Genomic DNA, 27,134 nt, shown 5'->3' on the forward strand with positions numbered 1-27,134 from the left:
TACCTGCATACATTTTATTTCTGACAGAGCAACTGAAAAGGTATGCTTTAGTGACAAAGCGAAAAAGACAAAAATCTACTGCTGTTTTCAATACATAGGCCTTGGTTGCTTCATGCTGTTGTGAGCCTCTGATGCTGACACATATGCGGACTCTGGGAAGAAATCTTCATTGAACTCAGCCAGAAATCTGCATTAAAAGAAAGAAATTCCAGAGTTGTAAGTTACTGTACTGCAGACAATAGGCACAACTTTATTTTTACTTTACAACACCTTTCTGTAGCACATGCAAAATCCTCCGAAACAGACATGCATACAGATCAGGACCGACTGACAGTAAGCATGAAGCCACCCATAACCCGGCCCCTCTCTCTCCCATCTAATCAGTTGCAGGGAAAACTAATCCGGAATCTTCTTAGTATCCGCTACTCGGCCAAATCCTTTAAATCTTGCCATCTCATCTTAGCTCCACCGGTCCTCCTAATCTCAATGCAAACAAATTATACTCATCAGAAAAGAACTGCGGACTGTTGATGACAAATGACAAAGGAAAGCAACAAAAAGGCAGGGACGTCAAATGTGACTCGCTTTACAATTTGAATGACTATATGCAAGACTCCTAACTTGCTGATGAAATTAGTGTTTATCTTCCATGTTTTCAAAATGTATGCTTGTTTTATTATTGTTTGGGGGAAATACAACAATCTCCCCTTCCTAATGGACATTCAGACTAATAACAAGACTGATTTTGTAATCTCTCTGCTAAAAAAAATAACATTCTGTAAAAATGAATAATAATTAAAGCAATCCACTTATATTTCTAAAAAAACAATTGTAATTGTGGTGCTTGTGTGGGAGTCTCTTGATTTAGATCTTAAAGATATTGCCCAGAATTTGGAAATGTTCTACTCGCTGATGCATCTGCTGGCTTAAGTCATCATTGCGGCTGGTCAAGCTCCTTTTGTGGCGCGCGCGTGTACTTGCATTTCTTAGATGCGCCCCAATAAACTCCTTTTTTTCCATCGTTTTGGGGTTAGGGATAGCATTTGGACTTTTACTATCTTCACGCTAAACTAACAAAAAAACTGATGACGAGCACCAAGTAACTTTCTACCACCCTCTTAATACTTAATGTGTTGAGCGACCCGAAACAGCTTTGATGAAAGTAAGATGAAAGCAGATAGGTGCGGTGGAAAAAAATATGTAATGGCTCTTTGAACTTAGGTGATCATTGTTAACACATACTTAATAGAGAATATATTCTACTCTTTTTTTTTTTAATGACACCTCACTACACCTTTGATGTAATGGTAATACGTTGATCGGGAAACTAATACAAATAAACAATATTATATTTAAAGAGATGTCTTGTTGAAAAATGTTAGTTTATTTCTGAGAGACGGGCACTGGAAAAGCTGCGGTCAATCATGGACAATCCATCGCATCCACTACACAGCATTATCTCCAGACAGAAGAGCAGTTTCAGCGACAGACTGCTGTCACTGTCTTGTACTACGGACAGACTGAAGAGATCTTTTCTTCCTCATGCCATAAGGCTCTTTAACTCTACCCGGTAGAGTAAAAGCTCACAGTAAACCACACAACCTACATTGCATATTACTGAATCTTATTGCAATATGTATTCTGTGTAGCACTATTTAGATATTCTATATAACACGCTACAGTGGGCATTTGCACGTCACACAGGGTATTTGTATATTGTATTCTTTTTGCTTTATTATTGTATTGTTCTCAGCTCAGGGATGCTGCTGGAAATGTGAATTTCCCTTCGGGGATGAATAAAGTATCTATCTATCTATCATGGAAGTGTTCAATGTCTTGCCCCAACTCTAAATAAAATATAGTAGATTCATTTACTAGTTTTCTAGAAAAGTAAGAAATCCAGTACATCAATTTTGGGGTTGTGATGTCATATTTTTAGTTTATCATTCCATTTTTTACCCATTTTGTGTGTGTGTCTGTTTGACGCTCTAGTATATTGGGTTGGTAGTTGTGATTTTTTTGGTCTCTAATGTTTTTATACAGCACCTTTGAGTTGCATTTTGGTGTCTAAAAACTGCAATACATGTACTCTTTGATTTGGCAATAAACACATGAAGTTCTGACATTGCTAAACTTGATTTCCCTTGTGCTTCAAATGCATTTTCAACCTCTCCAAAATGCCCCTAGTTCTGGTTTGACCAGTGGAAGATTTGAGTCTCTGGGACTTAGGGAAAATCTTGCTTGTTGGTTTAAAATCCCTTCTGTCCCATAGCACACCATGGTGGCACAATCCAGTACTGCAAGAGTTTGATTAGAACCAAATCCTTTAGGTTTGGGAGCGGCTCAAGTGAAGATCGCTCAGGAGGATTTAAAGATTAGACTTCCCGCGCTTGTGTAACACCCACTCATCTTCCTCCCACTAACACATGCTCTTTGCCTTCCTACCATCTACTCATGCTCACATTCCCTTACGCTTCTCTTTGCCGACTGTTTTCCTCGTTGACTTCTATAATTGGTGTGAAAGCGAGAACCTTCACGCTGGTCTTATTCCGTTCTTCAAACTTTTTACAACATTTTCTGGGGCGCTTCATTATCTTCCACTTTTTATATCCGGTTCACTCATTCAAATTTAAATATATTGAGCCTCTTCATCTTTCAGATGCTTCTCATTTTGGCATTTTTTATATTTCATTTTCTCAGTACTCCAATTTTTTTAAATTTTAAATATTTTTCAAAATGCAATTCCTCCTATACCAGTATGCCAACCATATGGCTTGTTGGATGATTTATTTTCAGCTCGCTGTAAATTTTTGAGTATGTAATAAAAAAGTAAATAAGAAAATTAAAAACATAATTTTAGCACCTTTCCCTCCAAAGTTGAGGTTTTTTTCCAACAGACACAAACCAAATGGTCCATCACGCCGCTAGAGGGAAGTAAAACTGTAAGATCTGACAATTAGTCTGGTTTCAGGTTAAAGATCATGTGCGGTATTTTCTGACCTTTAGTTGGCTCAGCCTAGTAGTTTGATCCGATGCTCTTGCTCGTTTACTGCTAAAACTCTTGCTTTGTATTTACTTTTATATTTATTTTAAAGCAGTATGACAATTGAGCCAAGCATATTTTTATTCATAGATCCACTTGAGTTTATGTTTATGGTGAGGTGGTTCAGATGTAAAACTGCATTTTCTCAACTGATAAAATAGACAAATTGTTAACACATTCAATGCCAAACATGAAAGTCATTCGTTTTATTTTTTGTGAATAAATGTGTTATGCTTAGAAAAAAAAACTCTTATCATCCATGATTATAATTAGTAGAGTAGGCTACAAATGATGGCTGAATGATTAAGCATAGTACTCAAAAACATACTGATCTAGCCCACCTGAGAACACCCGGATCCAGCCCGGAGGCAAAATTGATTTTGCCATGACTCTTATACAGTGTTCATCCGATTCACCCAGTTCCAATTCCTAAACAGTCCAAATATTATAGAATTCTGTGTTGCATTTTTCTTAAAATTTGCCAAAAGTGACGGAAAATAATTGGGAAGTGCTGAGCCAATTAAACAGGATCTTCGGGCGTTTGGAGGTCTGACTAGAAATGCAGTCTCTCCAGCGTGTCTGGATCATTCCCCGTTCGTTCTGCAGTTGGGACATGCCCAGAGCACCATCCGAGGTAAGCGCGCAGAAAGCTTCCATATCAGATTCTGGAGATGAACAGCAGATCTATACTTCTCCCTGAGCTGTCACAGTGTGGTGGAGGGGTTTACATAAGAATGATCGTAAGAGTTATGCCATATAGGACTTCAGGCCACTTGTCAGATCCTAAGGAGTAGCAAGTCGAAGCACAGCATATAGACCCCTAAAGATGAGTAGCAACAATGGACTAAGAATTCCCTTGCAGTTTAATGAGGTCCCCCCCTGGAGCCAGGCTTAAAGGTGGGTACCGTAATTTCTGGACTGTAAGTCCGTTTTTTTCAGTTTGGCCTGGGGGTGAAACTTATTTGTGAAATAATTAACACATTACACATTATTATATATTTCAGTTATACATTTTTATTACAAGTACTGTACAGTATACTTTTTCACATATTTTCCCACTAAGCCGCATGAGGGTGCTTCCAGACCAGTGTTGGTAATTTAAACCTTGACCCCGATGTAGAAGCGGAAGTAGGCTTATTGTCTACCTCCTGATTTAGGGGCGTTGTTTAGTGTTGAAAGTGACACAGAGGATACAGATTTCATTGGATTTAGTGATTTGGAGTGAAGCTGATAGTTTGGTAAGCATTTTCTTTATGCTAGAGTTATCTGAAAAACTCAATGTCAGTAACGAAACTACATATTATCAAGAATGCCAATTAGGTAATATTTGTACACCCTACACATATTTAGCCTGATATTCTCTATTTTATTTCAAATTGCCTTTTTTGGTGTTGGATTTGATCAAATAAATCCCCCCCCAAAATGCGACTTATACTCCAGGTGTGACTTATACGTCTTTTCCTTCTTTATTAATTAATAGGAACGCATTTTTTGGGCTGGTCCGACTTCCAGTCCAGAAAATTGGGAGGGCCAAAAGGGTTAAATATATAGTTGGACGGCAGCTAAGGGAAGGGACCTTGTTAAACTGTTCCTCAGCATCAGGACCTGGCTGAATTTTACTAATGAAAAACTGAAAATGCCAAGCCCTAACAATTGATGAAGCTTTCAAAGTACCAGGTGTATGTTTTCAAGAATATAATTTCCCCCGATAATATAAAAAACCCAACAATAGAATGTTAACGTCTGCTAAGACATTTATAACCATGTTTACCTCAGAAAGAGCTCAATATGTTTGACCAAGGCTCTTAGATTCCTTTCAGGGATCTGCATCTTTCCAAGAATTTCAGGAAGCTTAACTGAATGGATTGAGAAAAGATGAAGCAAGAGGTGTGATTACATACAATGGTTGCAAAAAAAAATAATCATGTAATTAGAAAAAAATTACCAACCAAAAAGTCGTAGAAGGTGCTGCACTCCATATAGGTACGAGGGTGGTGAAGGCTGATCATTTAAGGGATAGTTGTCAGGTGTCAGCTTCCAACTAAGGACCTATGGAACAAGAAAGTGGAATAGTGTTCTCTGTGACCAGACAACCAATTGATGCTTCCTTCGATGGTCTAAAAACAGGCTATTTAAGGACTCAAAAAGAATGGAGTGCTGCTAAGTAAACATTTTTGTGTGTTGTAGAAAATATTGATGTTGTGAAGACAATGGAAATTGATATTTCCTACATTATTATTATTTTCATTTTTGTAGAACCTGGAATTTAGTTAAATGAACTCCTAAACTACAGTAAACGCGACCTGATCAGACTGTCGAAAAATTGCATATAGGCAACGGCTTTTGTGGATTCAACGGTTTGACAATAGCCAAGCTGAATTCCTAAGGGTAGACTGCATCCATTTAATTATATTGCCAAGGTCAAGTTCATACGGCGCTGTCACCTCATTAAGTTCATTATTGCCCCTGCTCTCGATGCCATGAAAAGGTCCGCTTCTTTCTTTGCCTGGAGTTAAGGGCAGAGGAGAAGATGATCCACTGTGTACTGGAGTTTCTGTATAAAATAGAAATGACAAAACATCACTGTGGATCTATTCATCTTTAAAATAAGACGTGAGACTTTTTGTAATAAATAATTAATTAGTTAAGATTAGATAATTAGATTAGGGCAGACAGAGAGCGACATGGAGAGACATACAGATCATTATTAAAAACAGAACAAAAACAAAACAAAAAACAATTTAAAAATGGCCTAATCTAGCTTTCAAAACTTCTTATGAGCAAAAATAATTACAATTTTTAGTTTTGAGCACTGGCGACCAAGTTGGAACACTTACTTCTATCAAAGTTGAGGATGAATTTTGACTGCGGCAAGGGCTCAATCAAGCGCCGTTTGAGTTGAGGTGATGCTGTGGAACTATCTCCGCCTTTATCATTTGAAAAAAAAAAAAAAAGAAAAGCTTGAGACACATGTCCATGAAAAGACGGCAGCCCAGATCCCTACTACACGCAGGCCTGGGTTGGGCTGGATTTCTTAGGTCCAATCTTACTTCTGCTTGACAGCCATAAAAATGTACGCACCGCCACTGCTCCCTTCAGCCGGACGTTCCCCACCAGGCGTGTTTCTGGTAGAGCGCCTGAGCGACTGCGACTGATAGGAGATGCAGTCCATGTCAGGATGGCGCCGGCGTTTGGGTGTGGGGGCAGTTGGCGTGGTGGTGGAAACATCGCTCAGGGCTGGCTGGCTGTCTGTCGATTGAGGCGTAGGGGGATTGTGACCTGCTGGGCTTGGACTGCGATCGCTCTGGATGCTTAAAAGTATTCCCAACAGAATTTTTTTTCAATTAGGCACAGAACGTGTAGTGTTTCTCCCCACAATTATACTAATATGTTGGGAGCAGATGCAGCCGCAGCCATACAGGGCGCCGCCATTTTGAACTACTCCTCTTGCACTATTTGCGCTACTGTAAAATACTATACATAGCCATAATTATTTAGTATATTATTAGCACTCAATACTACAACTCAATACAACATTTTATTTATATCTGTACATTCAAGGAAACTGTGCGGGTCAGATGTATCGACATTTCGTTCTGTATACACGTGTACTAGAATGACAATAAAGTAGATCTGAATCTGAATAATATGTTGCAACATATTTCACGCGAAGGGGGACTTGAGAAATTTAGCCTCACAGTTGACCCATCTGGCTTTTTTGCTGTAGAGCTGTGACGTCATTGAAGGAACGAAAAACGTTCAAAATTGCGCATCCAATTGACACAACATGTGAGGCGCAATTACAGCGTACCTTCCCCAAAACAAAATGTTTGCTTACGCCAGGCCATCAGACTATTGAGGATTCAAGACGTGTCTATGATTTTACCAGTCGCTGTTCCTTTGGAGTCGCCAAATGGCCACTTTTGGAAATTCCTAGACATATTCTTAGAAAAATGTGTAAAAAAACTAATGTTTAGTTTTTCTGATTGTAGATTGTAGTTGTTCAGATTATTAGTTGAGGTCAATTTCACAGTATTGCTAAAGGATAAATGGTCAATAGCCTGCATTTATACAGAACTCTCGTACTTACGACCATTCTACTCAGGTAAAACCGTAGATGCAGACTTTTTTTTCAGGATGTTGAAAAATATCCGTACATTGCTGTAAGTAAGATTTTGTATTGTGTGCACCTTTTTCCGAGTACATGACATTACTGTAGTGCTTCTTTCCGCCGCTACTGGCGTGTGGTGGTGCTGTGAGAGCTCACCCAGCATCCACCCTGAAGAAGAAATCCACTTCCTCTTCAGAGTTCGTGTGTCAACATTCCATACTGTATCTCCAGCGCGCTAAGAACTTTGACATTTTTATTGTTAGTTTTATTTTACATCCATTCAATATAGTTGGCGTAAAGTGTAAAGAAGATGCGAACCTTTTCTTTTGAAAAAAAAAAAAATTGAATAAGAAAGCTTGATCGATTGAGAAAATGGTCGGAACGCTTTTTTCCCGGCATCTGTAAAGCGCTTTACAAGTCACTGAACCTCGTCAGCGAATTGACATGTATAACAATAATGATACTCGCTTGCTAGGGTGCTGGTGTTCCTCTGATTATGTCTCAGCTCAGGATTTCAAAATTCACTCGCTCATAAACTAATGGAATATACTGATGAAATACCATATTTTTCGGACAATAGGTCCGGCGGGCCGTCAGACTGTTGAGAAGCAAATATGTGACACGGTGTCTAAACGATGACACCAGTTACTGAAATATGTCATGCCACGTAGCGTTGGAAAGCTTAAACTCTCAAGATATGCTGATCATTAAAAAATATACTCATCTGAGAACAATCAAGATCATTCTAAAACAGGATACCCAAAGAATATAAAGCTGAGAGTCGTCTTGGAACAATCACATTCGATGATAATATGCAACTGTGCATCCGTAAATGTAGTAAATTGAACCGTGTAAAATATTTACGAATTCCAAAATACGTGAAAAGGGCAGACAAAAATAAATATATTTGCTGAAAAGCATTTCTGCATGAATGGATGTTGCTTGTTGCTAGCGGTCTGTGAAGCCCTTTGAGACTCTTTGTGATTAAGGGCTATACAAATAAAAATGACTTGACTTGTTAAGCCCCATAAAATTATTTTCTCTAGGCCACAGACTAACCTCAATTGTGATTCACAACTTTTTGGGCCAACTGCAGGCTTTCTTCTATCTTGCTTTAGCATAAACATGCTGAAAAGGACCCACCTTCTTTACCCCCAAATAACTTTAGCCAATAGTGACAGATTCAGATGACGATCGTCACATTGGTTAGGAAATGAAACGCCGGTATACATATCCCAGCATGCACTGCGCACTATTTCTAAGGGGGAAAATCGAGTTGGCGGCTGCTTACTGTCGTCGCGAGACCAATTGTGACTCAATATTGATCCATATATACGTAGTAGAAGACGCACGGTCAGCTTTTGAAAAAAAATGAAGGCTTATAGTGCAGAAAATAAGGTACAATTTCTTAAAATTTTGCTTTTTTAAATAATTTTGGAATATTTCCAAAGGGCTAACAAATGACATAACAGTAACTGTGTTGCTTATCAATCAGATTTAGAAACGTTTCCACTTACTTTCTGGGGCAGGGGGAGCCATCGTTGACGGCCCAAAAAAGCCGAGAAGAGCTGACCTTCTTGAACTGGGCTTGCTCACTCGGGTAGAGCAGGATCATGGGGAGAGTGAAGTCGAATGTGATCCTCAGGCCATCTACCATTTCTTTACAAAGCTCTTCGCTTCAATGATAAGCATTAAAAACAAAAACCTCACTTACTCATCATTGCAATTTTAGGTGAGAAAAGTCAGACGGTAATCAAAACGTTGTTTTATGGTTCTTGACATACTTTTTCTCAGGAGGGATTGGCTGTGGGCTGCTGCTCTGTGTGGTACTTTGCTGTTGTTGTCGTCTGTATCGCTCGTTAGCCATGAAAGCCTTGTTGATTGCAAAGTGCTTAACGTACGACTCCAAGATTTGCACAACGTTTGTCTGACAGGGAACCATCACCAACTGCAAAGGGAAAACAATTTTTTCATGGCCTTTAACATTTGTAATATGGTCTATGATATGTGATCAACTTTTCAACATTTTCCAACACATATTGGACCCGATTTTAACACTTTAATTAAAAAAAAAAGCAATCCATCCACAGTATTGCTTTTTTGCCTTTTTCCAAGGTCATTGTACTATGCCCATTGTACACTTGCTGCTTAAATCTAGTCGTCTCTAACGTGGTGGCCGTAGCCCCCTAAAAACACCTGAGTAACCTGTGGACAGGGTCTGAAAAAGCTCATTCTTAGTGATTTTTAAGGAAATTTGATTTCTAATTGGCATCATCTTTTAGTATCCAAAACAAGTTACCCCAAAAATATACAGCGGAGTAGCTCACCAAAAACATAGTTAAACGAGCCTATTCAAACTCAACTTTTAATAATTACAACCTGGTAATAACATAGTAATAACATATCAACAACATAGTAATAACAAGATAAGTCGCCTTTTTTTACTTATGCATATTAAACTACAAGCCCTTTGTGCCAATCAGTAACGTAAAGTAACTCACAGCTTCAAAAAGGTTGGTGACCCCTGGTCTATGATAGATAATAAACTTTCTGTACTGTCCAACAAATATAGCAATTTTATTGCATATATATTGTGCAGCTAAATGAGTGGTAATCAATTATTCTACGACAAAATGCTAAAAAAAAAAAAAACTAACAATTTACTCGCACGTAATCTTTAAATACCTTCTTCCTCTTATTGATGTAGAAGCAGTCATCCTCTAACTTTTTTTTGAGAATATCTGGAATACTAATGTCAACATGCACAATCCTCTCTTCACTTTCCTTCTTGATATTGATGTCAGGTTCAACTTTCTGCAACAACAACAAAAAAAAACAATAGGAGAAATTTAAGCAATATTATTCATAATAGCATGCATTATAGTACTTCCAGAAAGCATATGGACAAAATTATTTAAACAAAAGTTTAATTGACCACAGGTCATTTTATTCACCCCTTCACAAGGCAAACATATTTTACATTTTACCAAGCCCCATGGCACTACGCTAGCTTCATTTTTCACCAGAACCATCATCTATTCTAGAGGAATTAAAAAACGTTTTGCAAGTACTCCATTAAACTTTTTTTGAAGTTTGTTCGTTTCAGACTTAATCACCATTTTGTTGATGTCCTCAGAGAAGGTAGTGTCCCCACTATTTGAAGACTCTGCTTCAGAACTGTCGCCCTCACTGCTGGCGGAAGATGTGATCAAGCCTTGGGACATGGTTAAAATATGCAATCATGATAACTGCAGTCGACTACTGAATGCAAATAAATGGGAGCAAAGTAAGACTTCCTACATGCGTCATCACTGTCATCTTCCTTGAGTAGAGTCTTCAGCAAGGGTTTAGTACCAGAAGGATGTCGCCTCTTTGCCCATCCCTTTTTCTTCCTACAAAATGGTAGTGAGAAATTCAGCATGAGATTAACTTTTTTTTAATTGGACCAACTGCGTTGTGAGGAAACGTAAGAGCATGAACTTACATACGACCAAGAGCTTCACGCGCCAGTTTACGTTGCAATTTGCGGTTTTCCTTGGTGTCCCTTAGGACATGATCCTCAGCAGCCCAGCGATCCCAGCTAATGACAAACACACAGGTTTGAATGGAAATATAATTGTGTTACAACTAAGATGATATGAATAGTTGAACAATATTGGACTTACCTTCTGCTCCAACCATTGAAGTGAATCAAGTACTTTGGGATTCGTCTTCCGTGTTCATCCTTGCCTATCACTATATCAAGGACCTACAAATTAAATTAATTTAGAGATTAAAACCATTTTAGGATCTTGGTCAATGACTGGCAAAAAAAATCCCTCATATCTATTGAAGTGACAAACAAGGGAAGATAAAAGCAAGGTTTTTCGAGGGATGTGTCTACCAGCTTGACTCATTCTCCACAGTTAACTTCAGGTGAATTGAATCTTCTTTACAGTCACTGATAACAACGTAGTGAACATTGTTTGCAAGAAGATAAGACACGGCACTCATCGATAAACATGTAAGAAAGACTTAAGGGGGAAAATAAGATGAACAAATGTCAGCATAAGAAGGCCCATACAACAACAAAGTAGTGCTTGGAGACGGGCCTGAGGGAATATAGATCAATAAAAATAGTTCCGAGAAAAGTAGTGCAATGGTATTAAGCAGCAACCAAGATTCCCAATAAGTCTATCAATAAAGTACGATTACGTATTATTCAGTGAAACTGGCAAGATGTGTATTTTTCCGTTTTGCGCTTGTTTAGGGTAGTGATGGTTCTGAGGAAGAAACTCTCTTGAGCCTTGTTAGTTGTGGTTTTAAGGGACATATAGCGCCTACCAGAGGGCAACAGATGAACGAGGTGGTGGCCGGAGTGAGAAGAGTCCTATATATAGTTGTCTCTGTTACGGTATTGCAAACCGGACATGTCCTTGAGACTAGACAGAGAGCAATTATTTTCAAAGCTGAGTCGAATACTCACTGTATGGCCCGAATTATGACTACAGTACTGTGTAAATCTCAATGGTAAATTGATTCACTGGAATTCAGCGGATAGTGTCAAACAGGTTTTCATCAGGCTTACTACTTTTGCACGACACACCAATCATATTCAGTTGATCGAAATATCCCACATACATTTTCGCTTCACGACAGTGCATACTATAGTGACCATTTAACGCACACAAAACAACTGTACATTTCTAGCATTATGGTGTCAAAGTGCAACACATCTGATAGTGAATACTTTGGCAAAACACTGCGATTTGTAGACAGTTTCCCATAGCGTGGCAATGACTAATACAACGTTGGTTAGGAAAAATAAGTAAACAGAGCCAAAATAAAATAACAACAAAAGCCGCAAGCTAATCCGAATGCGTTAGATAACTTGTAGATCATTTTTCGCGATGCAAACGTAGGTTAAACGAATTCGTATGTTAGCGATCTTTGCTATTTGTTTCGCATTGATGAGGCGCAATGGCGCCGACGTTTATAGGATACATGTGAGCTATGAGCATGTAGCATCATCAGGGTAGCGATGAGGATTTCTACAAAGCCGACGACCATGCAGTAGAATTAATTACATTAAAAGTAATATTCAAGATAATTATGCGTGGTGTTCCTTACCTTTGCGTCATACAAAACTTTAGCCTTGGTTGGGTCAGGTTCGAAGCAGAGCACTCGTTCTCCTTTATGGAATCTAAATGTATTAGCCCGCGAATTCATTTGTTCATGGCTCTATGTGGGTACTGAATATATCGATACAAAATCAAACATATTTATCAATCAAATTGATTCGGAATCCACCGCGACCGAGGTTATATATTTAGCTGCATATAAAAAGGTGATTTGATCCACTGCGAGGCGCTGTAATAAAGCCGCGATTGTTGTATTCAAAGTACTCCTGACTTCCGCTTTCACACCCGGAAGTAGTTTGGCCCCATGACATTTGTTATTGGGTACATTCTTATCTGCAATTTCAATTTTGGAAAACTACAAATGTAACTATCTGATTTTCACAAACAAATTCTGGCTATGCTGATTATTATTATTACATAGGAACAAGTCATTGTTTATGAGGATTGGTTTGAGAGGAGCATATGGTCAGTATCACACTTGATGGGCGATAATGGCAGAATATTCAATTATGACAATTTTTTAAAATGAAATAGGACTTCACTATATCCAAATCTGAATTTAACAAATAGGTGAATGGCATTCTAAAGCAATTCTGAAATATTAATAAATGGACCCCAAATACCTCCACCTCTTGTACAGGGGATGTCAATTCTAGACAGCAAATGTAATAATAACAACTTCTTTAGACAATACTTAAAAAATGTTTCCTGAAAACTAAATTGGATTTTATCGTTAATTTGATGAAACCGGGATATTTCGATTTATAACTATGTATTTGAAATTACGAATAGCCCACAAAGTTTAAGATGCACGCTTTAAAATCGTAAACAATATTGATCAATCAAAAGAATGTTTAAAATAAGGTTTTTAAATTGAAGATGACATCTGCTCATTTTGCAACATTGATATTGAAACCACTGACCATGTGTTCTCATTATACAAGAGTTCTGGCAGGATGCTCAGCTATGGCTCACTTCTGTCAACTCAACTTTTCCTAACACCTTATCTAGGGATCTTAAGATGATTTGGACCTAACATACAAAACAAGAATGACGATAATACTATAAATTGTATTGTATGTAAAGCAAACATTTACAGCCACAAAAAATACCAAACATGTCAACGCATTGGTTAAATATTTGAATGAGATAAACATTCCTAATGTCCAGATCATACGTAATACACTTAGGAAGGTCAAACTTGTGTTAAGTTAAATATGTCATGTTTATTATTTTTTCCTTTTACTTTATTTATTTACTTTGTTTTCTCTATATTTCTTAGCACTTTTGTTCCCTTAAAAGTTGATCATTTTATATTGTTTGACTGTTTTATGCCAGTTTCTTTGTAAGGATGCAATGGTCAAGACAAAAGCATTGAGAAAAACAACGACCATCTTGAATCAAATGTATTATCATATGAACAAGTTATTTAAGTTTATTTTTTGGCGTGTGGACTTTGATAGATGTGTTAGAATTAGAATTGATAGCATTTTTGAACATTATCAACGAGATTAGGATTGGCACTCGAGAAACAAGATGCATTAAAAACTTTAAAAGAAAAAACAAGATAGAACAAATGTTGTTTTTTTGTGCTCTGTTACACTACCCCCCACTGTCAGTCAGCAAGAGTGCTTTACTTTTGTTTTGTGAAAATACTTGAAGTACAGTAGCATATGTCTATTTGAGCAGTTGTCTGACTAGAGGTTGTGATTTATTCTTTAGCGTGAAACTCACTTGAAATTGTTTAGTGATTGACTTTTGTTGTGAACAAAATACTTGAAGTACAATAGGCTATGACTACTTGACCAGTTGTCTCAGGTTGTAAGAGTTAGATTTAAGTTATTAAACCCAATTTGTTTTGTTTACTGCTGATTCTTATATATATATATTTTTTACCATTTATTTTTCTTGTAATTGAAGTGTAGGATAAATATATTGTTGATGAGGTGCAATAAATATTACAAGGTTCTATTACGCCACTACCTCTCTGTTCTTTTCTATTTAACTGACCCGAATACTGCTCAGAAAAATTTCAAATTCTTTGACATACAGCAATTTATTTTTAAGGTAAGATAAACAGTTACTTTCCCTGGTAACTACTTTTACAATAGGGTAACTCAGTTACCAACTTTTTGGAAGAAGTAGTGAGTAACGATAACTAATTACTATTTAGTACAGTGTCTGAAATAACATCTGCATCTTTTACGTCGGGCATACAATTTTTTAAAACGTCTCCGCCCGGGCGGCCAACAACTTTCTCAAAGAAAAAAAAAAAAAAAAAAAAAGGAAGATTTGATTTTCAAATCAAACGTTTGCTTTTTTCCAATTTCGAAATTTTCGTCCGGTTTGGAAATTTCAGAATATCGGTTCATTTGGCAATTTACATACTCGGCAGCCAATCAGAAGACTGCATCGAATAACTTTGTGCTTCTGTACTTTCGAGCGTTTTAAGGGCGTGCATTTGCATATCATTTTCCAAAGTAGACGCACAGAGAACACAAGTAAAATGGAGAAGTGGTTAGGAATCAAGCCAAAACCTCAGCCCAAGAAGAAATATTCAAAAGAAGTCAACTACATTTAAGACGCTACAAAACATAAACGTACATTAAAAGCATCGTGGAAAGAGGAGTTCACGTGGATGGTAGCAGACGACACAACGCAAACATTGCATGAATGAAGATGAGTAAATACAGGTACATACTGACGGCAGATGGAAAACAGCGATGTCATATACAGTACATGCAATGAATGTTATACGTAGATTTACAATAAACTTAATTTTAAAGTGTTGTTCTGTCATATATACTGATTATCAATCCAACAATGTTTTTTTTTTTCGATAAGTCGTCTTATGGCGTTTCAAGTTGTGAAAAATGGGGCAGGCGACTTTATGGCAGGGCAGACAACTCTGAAAAGTTGTCTGCCCTGGTGTCCGCTAACTTTTTGTCATGAGTTTCAGACACTGTTTAATAGTAACGTGTCCACCACTGCCCACCACTGAATTTTGAAAATGCTGTCATCAATGAATATGTGTTCATAAATGAAACGGGTGGCAGGCTTTATATTATTATATTTCAATCTCCAAAAGTGGGCAAGTCAGTAAATAGATTTATTTAGTTTCTAAACTAATGCATTTAAGAATGAGATTTTCTTGGACAAAGCAAACTTTCACTGACCCCAGGGTAGGAAAGCATGTCATTTGTGCAGCTGTAACAAATCACGTATTCAGCTCTAAGTGGTTGCAGGCTTTGTAAGTCCCCTATTGTACACCAAATACGGTGTTTATAATGCTGAACATAACTAACCTGAAATGGAGCACCGCGCTATTTGTTTTTTTGACACTGGATATGCCTGATGTGTTTTGACACACTTGGTTTCCTTCATGGGGTCCACAAAAGCAGGGTAGACAGTGAAATCAGATTCCATTTACGGTACTGTTTGAAGAGTAAAGGCTATCCATATGGATGATTTCAAATCTAGGTGGAGATTTCCATGTCCTTTGTTTTCATTTTGTAGTTTTAGTGTTTTTATCTTATAGCACTTTTCCTTCTCAGGCTGTTTTTAGCTGGGTCAAATCTGTTTCAGCTGTTATCAGTTCTCGCCTTGTGATGTGTGCATAGACGTGTGAGTGTGTGGTTGCAGCAATGCAGTGTAACTTTATGAACTCCATCGCAGGACGTCTGCCCGCTGCAATCCCTTTTTTACCTTTGCGATACACCAATCATTTTTGCTGCCACACTTTCTGACTGACCTGTAACAGATAAAACCTGCTTGCCTCAAAAATAAAATCCTCATACAATGACACTAAGCAAAAGCATATTTTTTAAAGGTCCCAGGGGTGGATGAGATCTGCCGAGTTTATTATGGCTGTGGATTATGAATGGCGTGTCATGGTTTGTCATCCCTCTGCAACATAGCGTGGACATCATGGACAGTGCCTCTGGACTGACAGACTGGGGCGGTGGTCCCCCCTTTTTGAAAATATAGCGTGTGTTCCAACTACAGGGGAATCACACTTTCCCTGGAAAGGTCTATTCAGGGGTACTGGAGAGGAGGGTCCGCCAGGAAGTCAAATCTCAGATTCAGGAGGAGCACTCTTTATGGTCCTTGAGGGTGCATGGGAGTTTGCACATCCGGTCTACATTTGTTTTGTGGACTAGGAAAAGGCATTTGATCATGTTTCTTGGGGACCCCGGTGGGAGTGTTTATGGTGTATGGGGTACAGGACAGTCTTATACTGGCTGTTCGGTCCCTGTACGCCGGCAGTAAGTTGGATTTGTTTCCAGTGGGAGTGGGACTCTGCCAAGACTGCCCCTTGTCACGATTCTGTTCATAACTTTCATGGACAGAATTTCTAGGTGCAGCAGTGGCATTGGAGGGGTCCAGTTTGGGGGCCTCAGCTTTGCATCTCTGCTTTTTACAGATGACGTAGTGCTATTGGCGTCCTCAAGCTGTGATTTTCAGCTCTCATTGGAGGGGTTGGGATGAGATCCTGCCCCAAGTGGAGGAGTTCAAGCATCTTGGGGTCTTGTTTATGAGCGATGATAGTTTAGAATGGGAGATCAACAGACGTATCGGTAGAGCGTGTACTGTCATGCGGACCCTATCCCAGTCTCTGGTTTTGAAGGAGCTGAGCCATATGGCAAAGCTTTCAATTCACCGGCCGATCTACGTTCCTACCCTCACCCATTGTCATGAACTATGGGTCATGACGGAAAGAACTAGATCCCGGATACAAGTTTCCACCGAATAGTGGCTGCGCTCTCCCTTAGAGATAGGGTGAAAACCTTGGTCATCCTGGAAAAAGAATACAAACCACGTATACCCAGAAAGACCAAACTGCAACATTTTTGAGGTTTTTAGATACCCGAAGCAGCAACATGGCAATTTTTTGAGGTATGAGTATTTTAAAAAATGCATGTCTATATGATAGTTCATGTACTATTTCTTATTAATGAAATCAATATTTACGTATTTAATGAATGGGGATTTTTTTACAACTAGTTGGCGCTAAATAAAACACACTGTCCTTTTAAACAAAATTAAAAATGCATCCCTATCCCAATAGCTCAAAGGTAGATTTTATATTATTTAGCATTTTCAAGCGGTTAAAAAAACCCTGGATAAAAATTAGTTTTCTGACCCTGCTCGTATTTCAAGGGTGCTGATATGATTGTCCACAGCCTTGCTACTATAGGTACCCCCCAAAACCTAGTGAAAAGCTGGGCAAAAAAATCAAACAAAAAAGAGGTGCAGTTTGATCACTTTGATTGTCTGTACTTTATATCCTTCCCTGTGCTTTTCAGGCACCTGTTTTCGATTGTCCTACGCCATAGAGTGTCCTCAAATACTACACAGTGTCCCTTGAAGTAAAACAAACAATTAAGGAAATGGTGGGCATACAACACATCACTTATTCAGACTGGAGTGAGGTGTAGGTGTAAAATGCACGACCTTCCACTTAGTTTGGATGTAATCAAATGGTGGGATAAGAAAAAAGTTACAAGCGTGAGTTTGATATGTTTGAAAGCGGGACCACGCACATTGCAAACATTTTGATCTCAGCCCCCTCCCACTTCTTCAGGGCTGCACATTTTCGAGCATTCTTCTATTTGTTTTCCACTTAAATTTGCTTGAACAGCACTCGTGACTGTGCAATCCGATGATACGCCAGCTGTCCCCTCCTCGCTTCACCTCCAGGGACTTTCTCGAGCCTCACCGTTGAGAAACTTGAGGGAAGCGCAATGAGCAGGTCCCTCCAAATAACAGAAGGAGCCATGTCGGCTGCACAGGGACTCCTAAATAGCGTCTTCGGCTCTTCTCCCACATCCAAAGCAATAACCAAACAGAGACTACGACAAACCAGTAGTCTGGACCCCGCTATCATAAGACAATGCGGCACCGCGACCGATAATTCAGTTATTGAACTTATTCCCACAAGTGCTGCGTCCTCGAAACCATTAGCGCGCAACAAGACTTCAACACTCAAAGAACCCATCGCACCACTTGTCACGTCTTCTTCCACATCTTTGGATGTTTCTCTCTCCGCCAACTTTCACTTTGATTACGACTTGGTGAAGCGTTTTTCCAAACGGAGTGGGGATTTACCGTTAAGTTTGCGAGGCGCCGGATTTACGCAGTTCGGCAGTACCGGTGCGGTCTTTTCGCCTCGAAAGTGGCTCCAGAAGAAGACTCAGCCGGCGAGCTCGCCCGCTGGCGTAGCTTGGAAACCAGAGGTAAAATCCTTCATGCGTCAATTAACCAATTGAGGCTAGTTACCCCGGTAAAAGTGTGTTTTTCTTTTTCATGGATAACGCATAAATGGAGAAGGTAAGAAAATGCCTGTTTCATGTACAGTACAAACGCCGGCCCAAAAAGAGGAAAACAATATGTTTATTTGGGCGCATCTCAAAAATGCACACACATGCACGTGCCACATAAAGAGCTTGACAAAGGCGGCAATGATTACTTAGGTGAGAAGAGGGCGTCAGCAAGTAGAAAAGTTTCAAATCCTGTACAGCACCTTCATCTCAACACAATAGAAGATCCTGATGAATATTCTATAAAAACGGAAAGATTCAATTTGGTTTTACTCAATGGGATTACAATTAATTCAGCCTGAAAAGGCTAAGGTTTTGATTTATGATACGACTTTTTGTTGTCATTTTATCAACATTTGAACGAGCTTTTTGCTACTATTATGTGCCCTTATCTTTTAAAATATACCAGTCTTGTGTCCACACACCCGTCGCTATGAGCAGGGCATAGCAAGCCTTAAAGTTTAAGGCTTAAACTATTAAACCCTACTAAGGGCACGTGACATCACCACAACCCTAAACATGTAATCGGGGAAGAAGGGGCAAAATTATTTTCATTTTTACAGCCATGATGAGAGGTAATTTATTGCAAAACGGACAACTATTTATTGATACAGTGATGTCCACTGGTTGAAACAAGTTTATTTAAGTAAGAAAGGGCTACTCGGACCACCATTACACCATCCCCTGATCTGAAACCTACATGAGGGTAAGGGAAAAACTCAAAAATCTCAGCATGAGAAAAATCAAGAAACATTGAAAAGGGGCCGCACATGAGGTAATCCCCCTTCCACGATGACCAGGCTGCAATGGATGTTGCCAGGGCATTAACAGACAATACACAGACAATACCAACATGAAATACAGATAATAACAGAATGTCTGGTTGACAGTTTCCTGTTCCAAAATCTTAACCGATGCAGAAGGTTCTAGCTAAGGACATACATTAGGTCCAAGTCATGTTTACGAGGGTTCTAACTGCATGTTCCGTGAGACAACCAGGCTAATCCTTCTCCCTCAAGGACAAGTATGAGGACAACATCACAACATGTCCCGTCTTGGTGTTTTTTTTTTTTATCCGTTGCCATGATTGGTTAAAACAATTGGTAGGAATGCATTAATTGGCACATTGGTGTTTGGGGGCTTTTCAAAAATCATGGAACATTCTTTGAGGAAGGCTAAATAATTTATTTTAATTCTTTTGAGGATTAATAAATATCCACCAAAGGTGCATTCAAATACGCTGACAGGCTTCTACACTGTTGAGGCTTCAAGCAAGCTGAAATTTAGTGAAGCTTAGTATGAACTCTTTATCAAAACATACTTTGGATACTTATTTTTAGCAGGGGGGCTTCATTCGGTGCATAGTTGGCAAATGTCCACCCGCATTAGTGCAAGGTATGATTGCTTTCTCATTTGATTGATTGGAGCCTTTTTTTTTTTTGCGGCTTTACACTCTGTTGTTGTGTACGTGTGGGTGTGTGTTGGGAAGGTCTTAAAATACTTGGTTCTCACGCTTGCGATGTGTGTGTGGCGTGCAGGTCAAAGACCAGGCGGCCCTTGAAAACTCTTACACCACTTCCTGTTCCAGAGAGAGTCTCAACAGTTTTGCATTAGTTGCAATGATCTCACTTTAGAGTTTCCCACTGTCAAATCTCAGTTTTCCATGCTGCTATCACCCTGCCTCTTTCCACCATGGGTCCATTGAGAGTTAAAAGTCATGGACTGTAAAATAATTGCCTCTCTGTAAATTTCCTTGACATGTATGAGTTGGAAATATACTTTACCTTGCTGAAGACAAACAAATTAGGGTACACTCCCCTCTTAAAATTCATTTGGGATAAGCTCTTACTTAGGACAGGAAACGTGGAGAACAGGAACGTCAAACTCAGTTTGGCTCTGGAGGGATGGATGGATGTTATTAAAAGAACATTGTGTTTGGCAAAATGCTGCAATGTTTGATGACAAAGTAAAAGAGACGTAAAAATGTTTCATGTGAAATCATTTTCTAGGGTCTAAGAGTTACGAACACATCGTCCTAGTGCTGGAATGTTGGCTTTTAATGTAGCAGCTTGGGATAGTACTTTAGCTTTTGCACAACATTTGTGAGGTCAAGGATGGGCTAGTTTTGTCTATATTTTAAACAAAAAGCAAATTGAAGTAAAACCTTCGGAGGGTCTTATACAATTTAATACAAAAATTACCAAAAGACTACTGGTACATTAAAGTTATTGTTTGTTACCATTGTTATTTTTTTTTTACCCATTCACATTGCCTTAACCGGGCAGCACGGCAGAGCAGTGGTCAGCGCGTCCGCGGCACAGTTATGAGGTCCTGAGATCGAACCTTCCGGAGTGGAGTTTGGATGTTCTCCCTGTTCTTTGCTTGTGTTTCCTCTGAGCACTCCGGTTTCTTCCCACATTCCAAAAACATGCATGTCAGGTTAATTGGCCTGTCCAAATTGTCCCTAGGTGTGAATGAGCGAGTGAATTGTCTTTCTCTGTGTGCCGTGTGACTGGCTGGCAACCAGTTCAGTGTGTCCCCTGTCAACTGCCCGAGGACAGCTGTGATGGGCTCCAGCACCCCGCGACCCTACTGAGGATAAGCGGTGCAGATAATGAATGGATGGATGGACATTGCCTTAACTTCCTCGGACGAGAGCTCGTTTGATGTGCCTTGATGAATATAAAAACTTTTTATCATCTCTTTACATAGTGCAGTTTTAGAGAAAGAATATGTCCATATATATACAGGGAGTGCAGAATTATTAGGCAAATGAGTATTTTGACCACATCATCCTCTTTATGCATGTTGTCTTACTCCAAGCTGTATAGGCTCGAAAGCCTACTGCCAATTAAGCATATCAGGTGATGTGCATCTCTGTAATGAGAAGGGGTGTGGTCTAATGACATCAACACCCTATATCAGGTGTGCATAATTATTAGGCAACTTCCTTTCCTTTGGCAAAATGGGTCAGAAGAGGGACTTGACAGGCTCTGAAAAGTCAAAAATAGTGAGATATCTTGCAGAGGGATGCAGCACTCTTAAAATTGCCAAGCTTCTGAAGCGTGATCATCGAACAATCAAGCGTTACATTCAAAATAGTCAACAGGGTCGCAAGAAGCGTGTAGAAAAACCAAGGCGCAAAATAACTGCCCGTGAACTGAGAAAAGTCAAGCGTACAACTGCCAAGATGCCACTTGCCACCAGTTTTGCCTTATTTCAGAGCTGCAACATCACTGGAGTGCCCAAAAGCACAAGGTGTGCAATACTCAGAGACATGGCCAAGGTAAGAAAGGCTGAAAAACGACCACCACTGAACAAGACACACAAGCTGAAACGTCAAGACTGGGCCAAGAAAAATCTCAAGACGGATTTTTCTAAGGTTTTATGGACTGATGAAATGAGAGTGAGTCTTGATGGGCCAGATGGATGGGCCCGTGGCTGGATCGGTAAAGGGCAGAGAGCTCCAGTCCGCCTCAGACGCCAGCAAGGTGGAGGTGGGGTACTGGTATGGGCTGGTATTATCAAAGATGAGCTTGTGGAGCCTTTTCGGGTTGAGGATGGACTCAAGCTCAACTCCCAGTCCTACTGCCAGTTTCTGGAAGACACCTTCTTCAAGCAGTGGTACAGGAAGAAGTCCGCATCCTTCAAGAAAAACATGATTTTCATGCAGGACAACGCTCCATCACACGCATCCAAGTACTCCACAGCGTGGCTGGCAAGAAAGGGTCTAAAAGAAGAAAAACTAATGACATGGCCTCCTTGTTCACCTGATCTGAACCCCATAGAGAACCTGTGGTCCCTCATCAAATGTGAGATTTACAAGGAGGGAAAACAGTACACCTCTCTGAACAGTGTCTGGGAGGCTGTGGTTGCTGCTGCACGCAATGTTGATCGTGAACAGATCAAAGCACTGACAGAATCCATGGATGGCAGGCTTTTGAGTGTCCTTGCAAAGAAAGGTGGCTATATTGGTCACTGATTTGTTTTTGTTTTGTTTTTGAATGTCAGAAATGTATATTTGTGAATGTTGAGCTGTTATATTGGTTTCCCTGATGAAAATAAATAATTGAAATGGGTTTACATTTGTTTTTTGTTAAGTTGCCTAATAATTATGCACAGTAATAGTCACCTGCACACACAGATATCCTCCTAAAATAGCTAAAACTAAAAAAGCCCCACTCCAACTTTCAAAATATTCAGCTTTGATATTAATGAGACTTTTGGGTTCATTAAGAACATGGTTGTTGTTCAATAATAAAATTAATCCTCAAAAATACAACTTGCCTAATAATTCTGCACTCCCTGTATATATATATATATATATATATATATATATATATTTATATATATATATATATATAATCATATTCAATCCTAATAAAACCCAAAGTGTGGTGTATGAAAAATGTCCGTGCCAGGTTTAAAGAGGCCAAAGAGCTCAATATATATTTATATATATATATATATATTTATATATACATATATTTTATTTTGGCCCTCTCTGGTGGCTCCCTGGCGCTTTTTCAGAAATGTTTGATATTGGAAAAGGATGGTTTCTGTAGGAGGAAAAACATGACACCCAGGTTTTTAAAGTTTTCAAATGAATGTAGATATTTATCCATAATGTGTTGCCTTCTTATAAGGCTATTAATTTTCTGCGGCTCCGTCCATTCATCCATTCATCTATTTACTGGTCCGCTGATCCTCATTTAGGTCGCGGGGGAGCTGGAACCCATCCCAGGCATCTTCGAGCAGTGGGCAATCCTAGGGCACACGGAGACTTACAACTTTCTTCATGTTCACAAATATCAAGGGACAATATGGAGTCATCAATTGACCTACCATGTATGTCTTTGGAATGCAAACTCCACACAGGAAGGCCGGTGCTTGGTTCTAAACCCCGGTCCTCTGAACTCTGACGTGCTAACAACTCAGCAACCATGCCGCTGGTTCCATACAATAGTTTTTGTTTTGTTTTTTTGGAACAATATGACTTTCAAAATTTTGGCTTGCCAACCCCTGGGTTAGGGTGGTATTGGTTCGATGAATGGAGTGTTTGGATATTGAATCAACTGGTTGTTTACCGGACTACTAGATTCAGTGGTTTACAAAATAATCCATATATGTAGATAGTAAGGATGTCACAATCTGGCTCCTTTGTATCAGAAAAAGAGGATTCAGTTACCTCATCCCGATTCAGGCAATTTTTGCATTGTTAGCATTCTTTTCATTTGCCGTGAATCATCAGGCTGACACGTCTGCTGTGCAGGATTACTTTTCAAAGCCACAAAACCATAGCCAAACAACAACATGCATTGACAACAATTGAGGTATTTCTCACAACATAATCAATAAACATTACTTTAATTCAACCAGTTGGACTTGCCACTTACAAAAAATGAATTAGTTGGCAATTAACAATATTTATTGAAAACATTTCCATTTGTGGGTGTCTCTTTTCCCCCTAATAATTGTAATTAAGAGAGGAACTCGTGTCAGAATCTTCTCTCTCTCTTGATACTAAAATCAGCCATCGTCTGGCCTGGGAAAAAAACTAATAATATCCTCAAGTGTCATTTTAAATATATATTGACAAAAATCAGAAATCACTCCCAAAAAACAGCTACTTTGTTACTAAAAAGGTGCTTATGACAGCATTGTGCTCCTACCCGGTTAATGGGACTTGTGTTGAAACTAGGAGTGAAGAGTTCAATTGTGACGCTGTCGCTTTAAAATGGGCTGTAACAGGAAAGAAGGGAGAGCGAATACAAGCAAAGGAGCTGATTTCCCTCACTTCTTATTGTTATGTAGTAACACCCGCAGTTGAAATGTAATATATATTCTACGCATTTTTACAGCATTGAAAAACATTAGTTTGCGACACGTTTGTCCTACAGAAACCATATTAAAGGCAAAATATATTTCCCTCCCCCATTTTATTCAAGTTGTAAACTTTTTGGAAACAGAGCCGCATGCGGCTCCTTAACTGCTGGTTGCCGACCTTGGCACTAACAAATAGAAACTAAAACAAACGCAGGGACGAGCGTGAAGTCACTTTCCTTCCAGAGTCCTCTCCGCCCTCTTCCTCCTACCTAATGTGTTAATAAGATAAAACAGATGGGCGTGGTGGCAAAAAAGTGCTCTTTGAACTCAGTTGGGCATTGTTAGCATAAAATTAATAGAGAACATACTTTCAACCATTTTAAGGACACCTATTATGAAGCACTCCACCTTTTGTAGGTAAAATACGTTTTAAAAATGACCCACTTTTGTGACAAATTCAAGCCTTTTCCTCTGTTTATAAAAATAGAAACCTTTCACGTTATTACTAACAAGATTGGGGAAGTCTGCTTTTGTGGATGATGCCATGAAATGTTTAAATCATCCCTGATGATGTACAAGAAATAACTAAAATGTATATCAACCGATTATTTAGCTTGAGACTTAATCATAGTGTTTTTAAACCTGAAAAGGTTGAAATATATCCTGACTAACGGATCCTTTATCCGCCAAGGTCGTACGGGAATCAATTTTTGTATTGTGCATTGGACAAGTAACGCCATTTATTGGGTATGTGTTTACTCCTCCACACGAAACAGATAGTACTGGTGTCCACTGTTACCGGTAGCAGGAGAATTCGCTTGATCTGACTCAGATTCAGCACTTTCATCATCTAGTCCCCGTTGTGTTATGGTGTACAGCATTATCCTGCTCTTCAGAGATGAGGCGGACCTCAGCAATGGCGGACAGTTTAGTTTATACAATGAAAAAAAAAACTGATGTTGAGGTATGCACTCTACAAGGTGTGTATTTCTAGTATGTGGCCAAAGTAGATTTTCCATCAGCATATTTGTGTTGATGAAGTTCTATTATAGCCGTTGGAGATTTTTCCAGCAGTCTCCCAGCATGCGTGATCTCACGTCTCCTCAGGGATGTTTATTCTACAATGAAGGGAAAGCTTGGAATAAAAATTGGACGAAAAGTAAACATTAATATCCGGTGACCCAATCTCTGTCTGTTGTTGATTACACCTCCCTTCCAGCAAATCGGTTTGTTTGACAAATTGTAAAAAGGCAATGATCAAATCGCTTTTTTCTGAGTCTTCTGAGTTTTTCTTGAACATGTATGCACAGTGACCTACTTCTTTTATCATATGGTTTGTTATGGGTTGGATCTAAAGCGGTGCGAACACAAACACTGTTATTGTATTTAAAAGTAGGAGTGATCTTACACTTCCAAACACAACAGACTACAAAATATTTTCGTAGCAACATTCATCAAAGACTAATTGATGTTAAACTATTTTGGTGGCTTAACTAGTTGTTTAAGCTCCAATGTTCCCTCTAATTTTCCACGGGTCTGAGCGTTCACACAAAGTCAGTGAGCAACCATAATCCCAAGTGTGGCAAGATAATTAATCATCAAATATGTCCAAAACTTGACATCAAGTTACATTTTGCCGAGTTTCCGGCAATGCAAATGCGAAATTATTTTTCTCTTTTGAATGAAAAGACTCATGTACTTTTGCAAAAGTTGTACGCCCTACAAACGTCGTTTGTTCTTACAATTCTTTCACAAGATATCCATTTCTTTTTTATATCTTTTGTCGCATAATATTAACATTTTGGGGGGCTTATTTAGTCGGTTGTAAGATACAGAACCGTACTTATTCACATTTTTAGTGGAAGTACAATGTTGGCAACAAGATTCACTTGATATAATTGGAAATTATTTGAATGCAACACAAACTTTTTCTTCTTTTTTCCGTGTTTTTCTACTTTTTTTAAACATTCCTTTAAAAAAATCTCATTGTGTTTATTTTTTCCGAGCTGTCACCTTTTTCTTTTTGTTCTATATTTACTTTTTTCCTACATTTCTTTCTTTTATTTTTTTCTAGCTTTTTTCTAAATGTTCATTTCTTTTTTTCCTCTTCCTTTTGTTTCTTTTTTTCTCAGCTATTCACTACCTTTTCATTTTGGTATTTTTCTATTTTTTGTTCAATTCCCCCTTCCTTTAAGCCATTTTGTGCATAATTTCACATAACATTTGGTCATGTTGGGATTAAAGAAGCAAAAACAACCTGAAGAGCCGTTTAGGACCCGAAAGTGCCGGTTCCTTTTAATGAGCCGAGCCGAAGAAGCCGGTTCTCGACAAACTCTACTAACTTTACTCAACTTCATTCTACTTTGACTCGACTTCAAAATACCGCATTTAGGACACAACGTCGGGGGAACCCGTGTATTTTTACCTTCATTCACTGTAACTTTCACTTAAGTCGCTTCTTTATTAGTAATTTTGAGCCCTGAATTTTGTGCCCTGGCTAGATTTTCTTGTGCGCTGAGAATGTGCGAGCAGTGCGCAATTGCGCACTCGTGCAGCTTAGAGGGAACACTGCCTATGGAAGATTCAGTCAATTTTAAATTATTATGAGGTACTGTACTAAGAATTTACTCTTATACCTTGTGGTCACTTCCATTGGGGAGGCTTGAATGACTATCTAAAAGGAATTCTAGGTCAAAGCACTAAGTAGAGATTCC

The 27,134-nt window shown here is 38.9% G+C and overlaps 2 protein-coding genes across 5 annotated transcripts in view; one reads left to right on the plus strand and one right to left on the minus strand.

Moving 5' to 3' along the window:
- Positions 1 to 18,529, minus strand: LOC148369336 (MSL complex subunit 3-like). Of its 4 annotated transcripts, none has more exons than XM_088331322.1 (14): positions 18,383 to 18,529; positions 10,820 to 10,902; positions 10,639 to 10,734; positions 10,455 to 10,546; positions 10,271 to 10,368; positions 9,840 to 9,968; positions 8,939 to 9,102; positions 8,672 to 8,830; positions 6,125 to 6,354; positions 5,881 to 5,970; positions 5,488 to 5,597; positions 4,993 to 5,092; positions 4,815 to 4,899; positions 1 to 187 (listed from the first exon to the last, which is right to left on the minus strand). In XM_088331322.1, coding segments are annotated over exons 3-14 (1,359 nt in total). In that variant the 5' UTR covers positions 10,641 to 10,734; positions 10,820 to 10,902; positions 18,383 to 18,529; the 3' UTR covers positions 1 to 87. The 4 variants fall into 4 exon arrangements, with proteins under 4 accessions (XP_088187448.1, XP_088187445.1, XP_088187446.1 ...); XM_088331319.1 differs by lacking the exon at positions 18,383 to 18,529 and adding an exon at positions 12,264 to 12,545; XM_088331320.1 differs by lacking the exons at positions 1 to 187; positions 18,383 to 18,529 and adding exons at positions 3,325 to 3,744; positions 12,264 to 12,545.
- Positions 17,962 to 27,134, plus strand: part of LOC148369337 (rho GTPase-activating protein 6-like) — a 109,626-nt gene continuing 100,453 nt past the window's right edge. Inside the window, exon 1 of the mRNA XM_088331316.1 lies at positions 17,962 to 18,510. Coding sequence (XP_088187442.1) covers positions 18,019 to 18,510 — 492 coding nt within the window. The 5' untranslated portion in view covers positions 17,962 to 18,018. The remainder of the gene's footprint in view (positions 18,511 to 27,134) is intronic.

The sequence above is a fragment of the Urocampus carinirostris genome, chromosome 3 (genome assembly GCF_059441175.1).
Source record: "Urocampus carinirostris isolate Australia breed hairy pipefish chromosome 3, RoL_Ucar_1.0, whole genome shotgun sequence".
Lineage (NCBI taxonomy): Eukaryota > Metazoa > Chordata > Actinopteri > Syngnathiformes > Syngnathidae > Urocampus > Urocampus carinirostris.

Excerpts from the sequence above, each read along its gene's own strand:
- LOC148369336 (XM_088331319.1), bottom strand. The coding sequence starts at position 12,362 with ATGAATTCGCGGGCTAATACATTTAGATTCCATAAAGGAGAACGAGTG. Across the intron at positions 9,103-9,839 it reads ACATCAATAAGAGGAAGAAG|TTGGTGATGGTTCCCTGTCA; the intron begins GTATTTAAAGAT and ends TTCCCTTTGCAG. Across the intron at positions 5,971-6,124 it reads GGCTGAAGGGAGCAGTGGCG|GCGGAGATAGTTCCACAGCA; the intron begins GTGCGTACATTT and ends CAAATGATAAAG.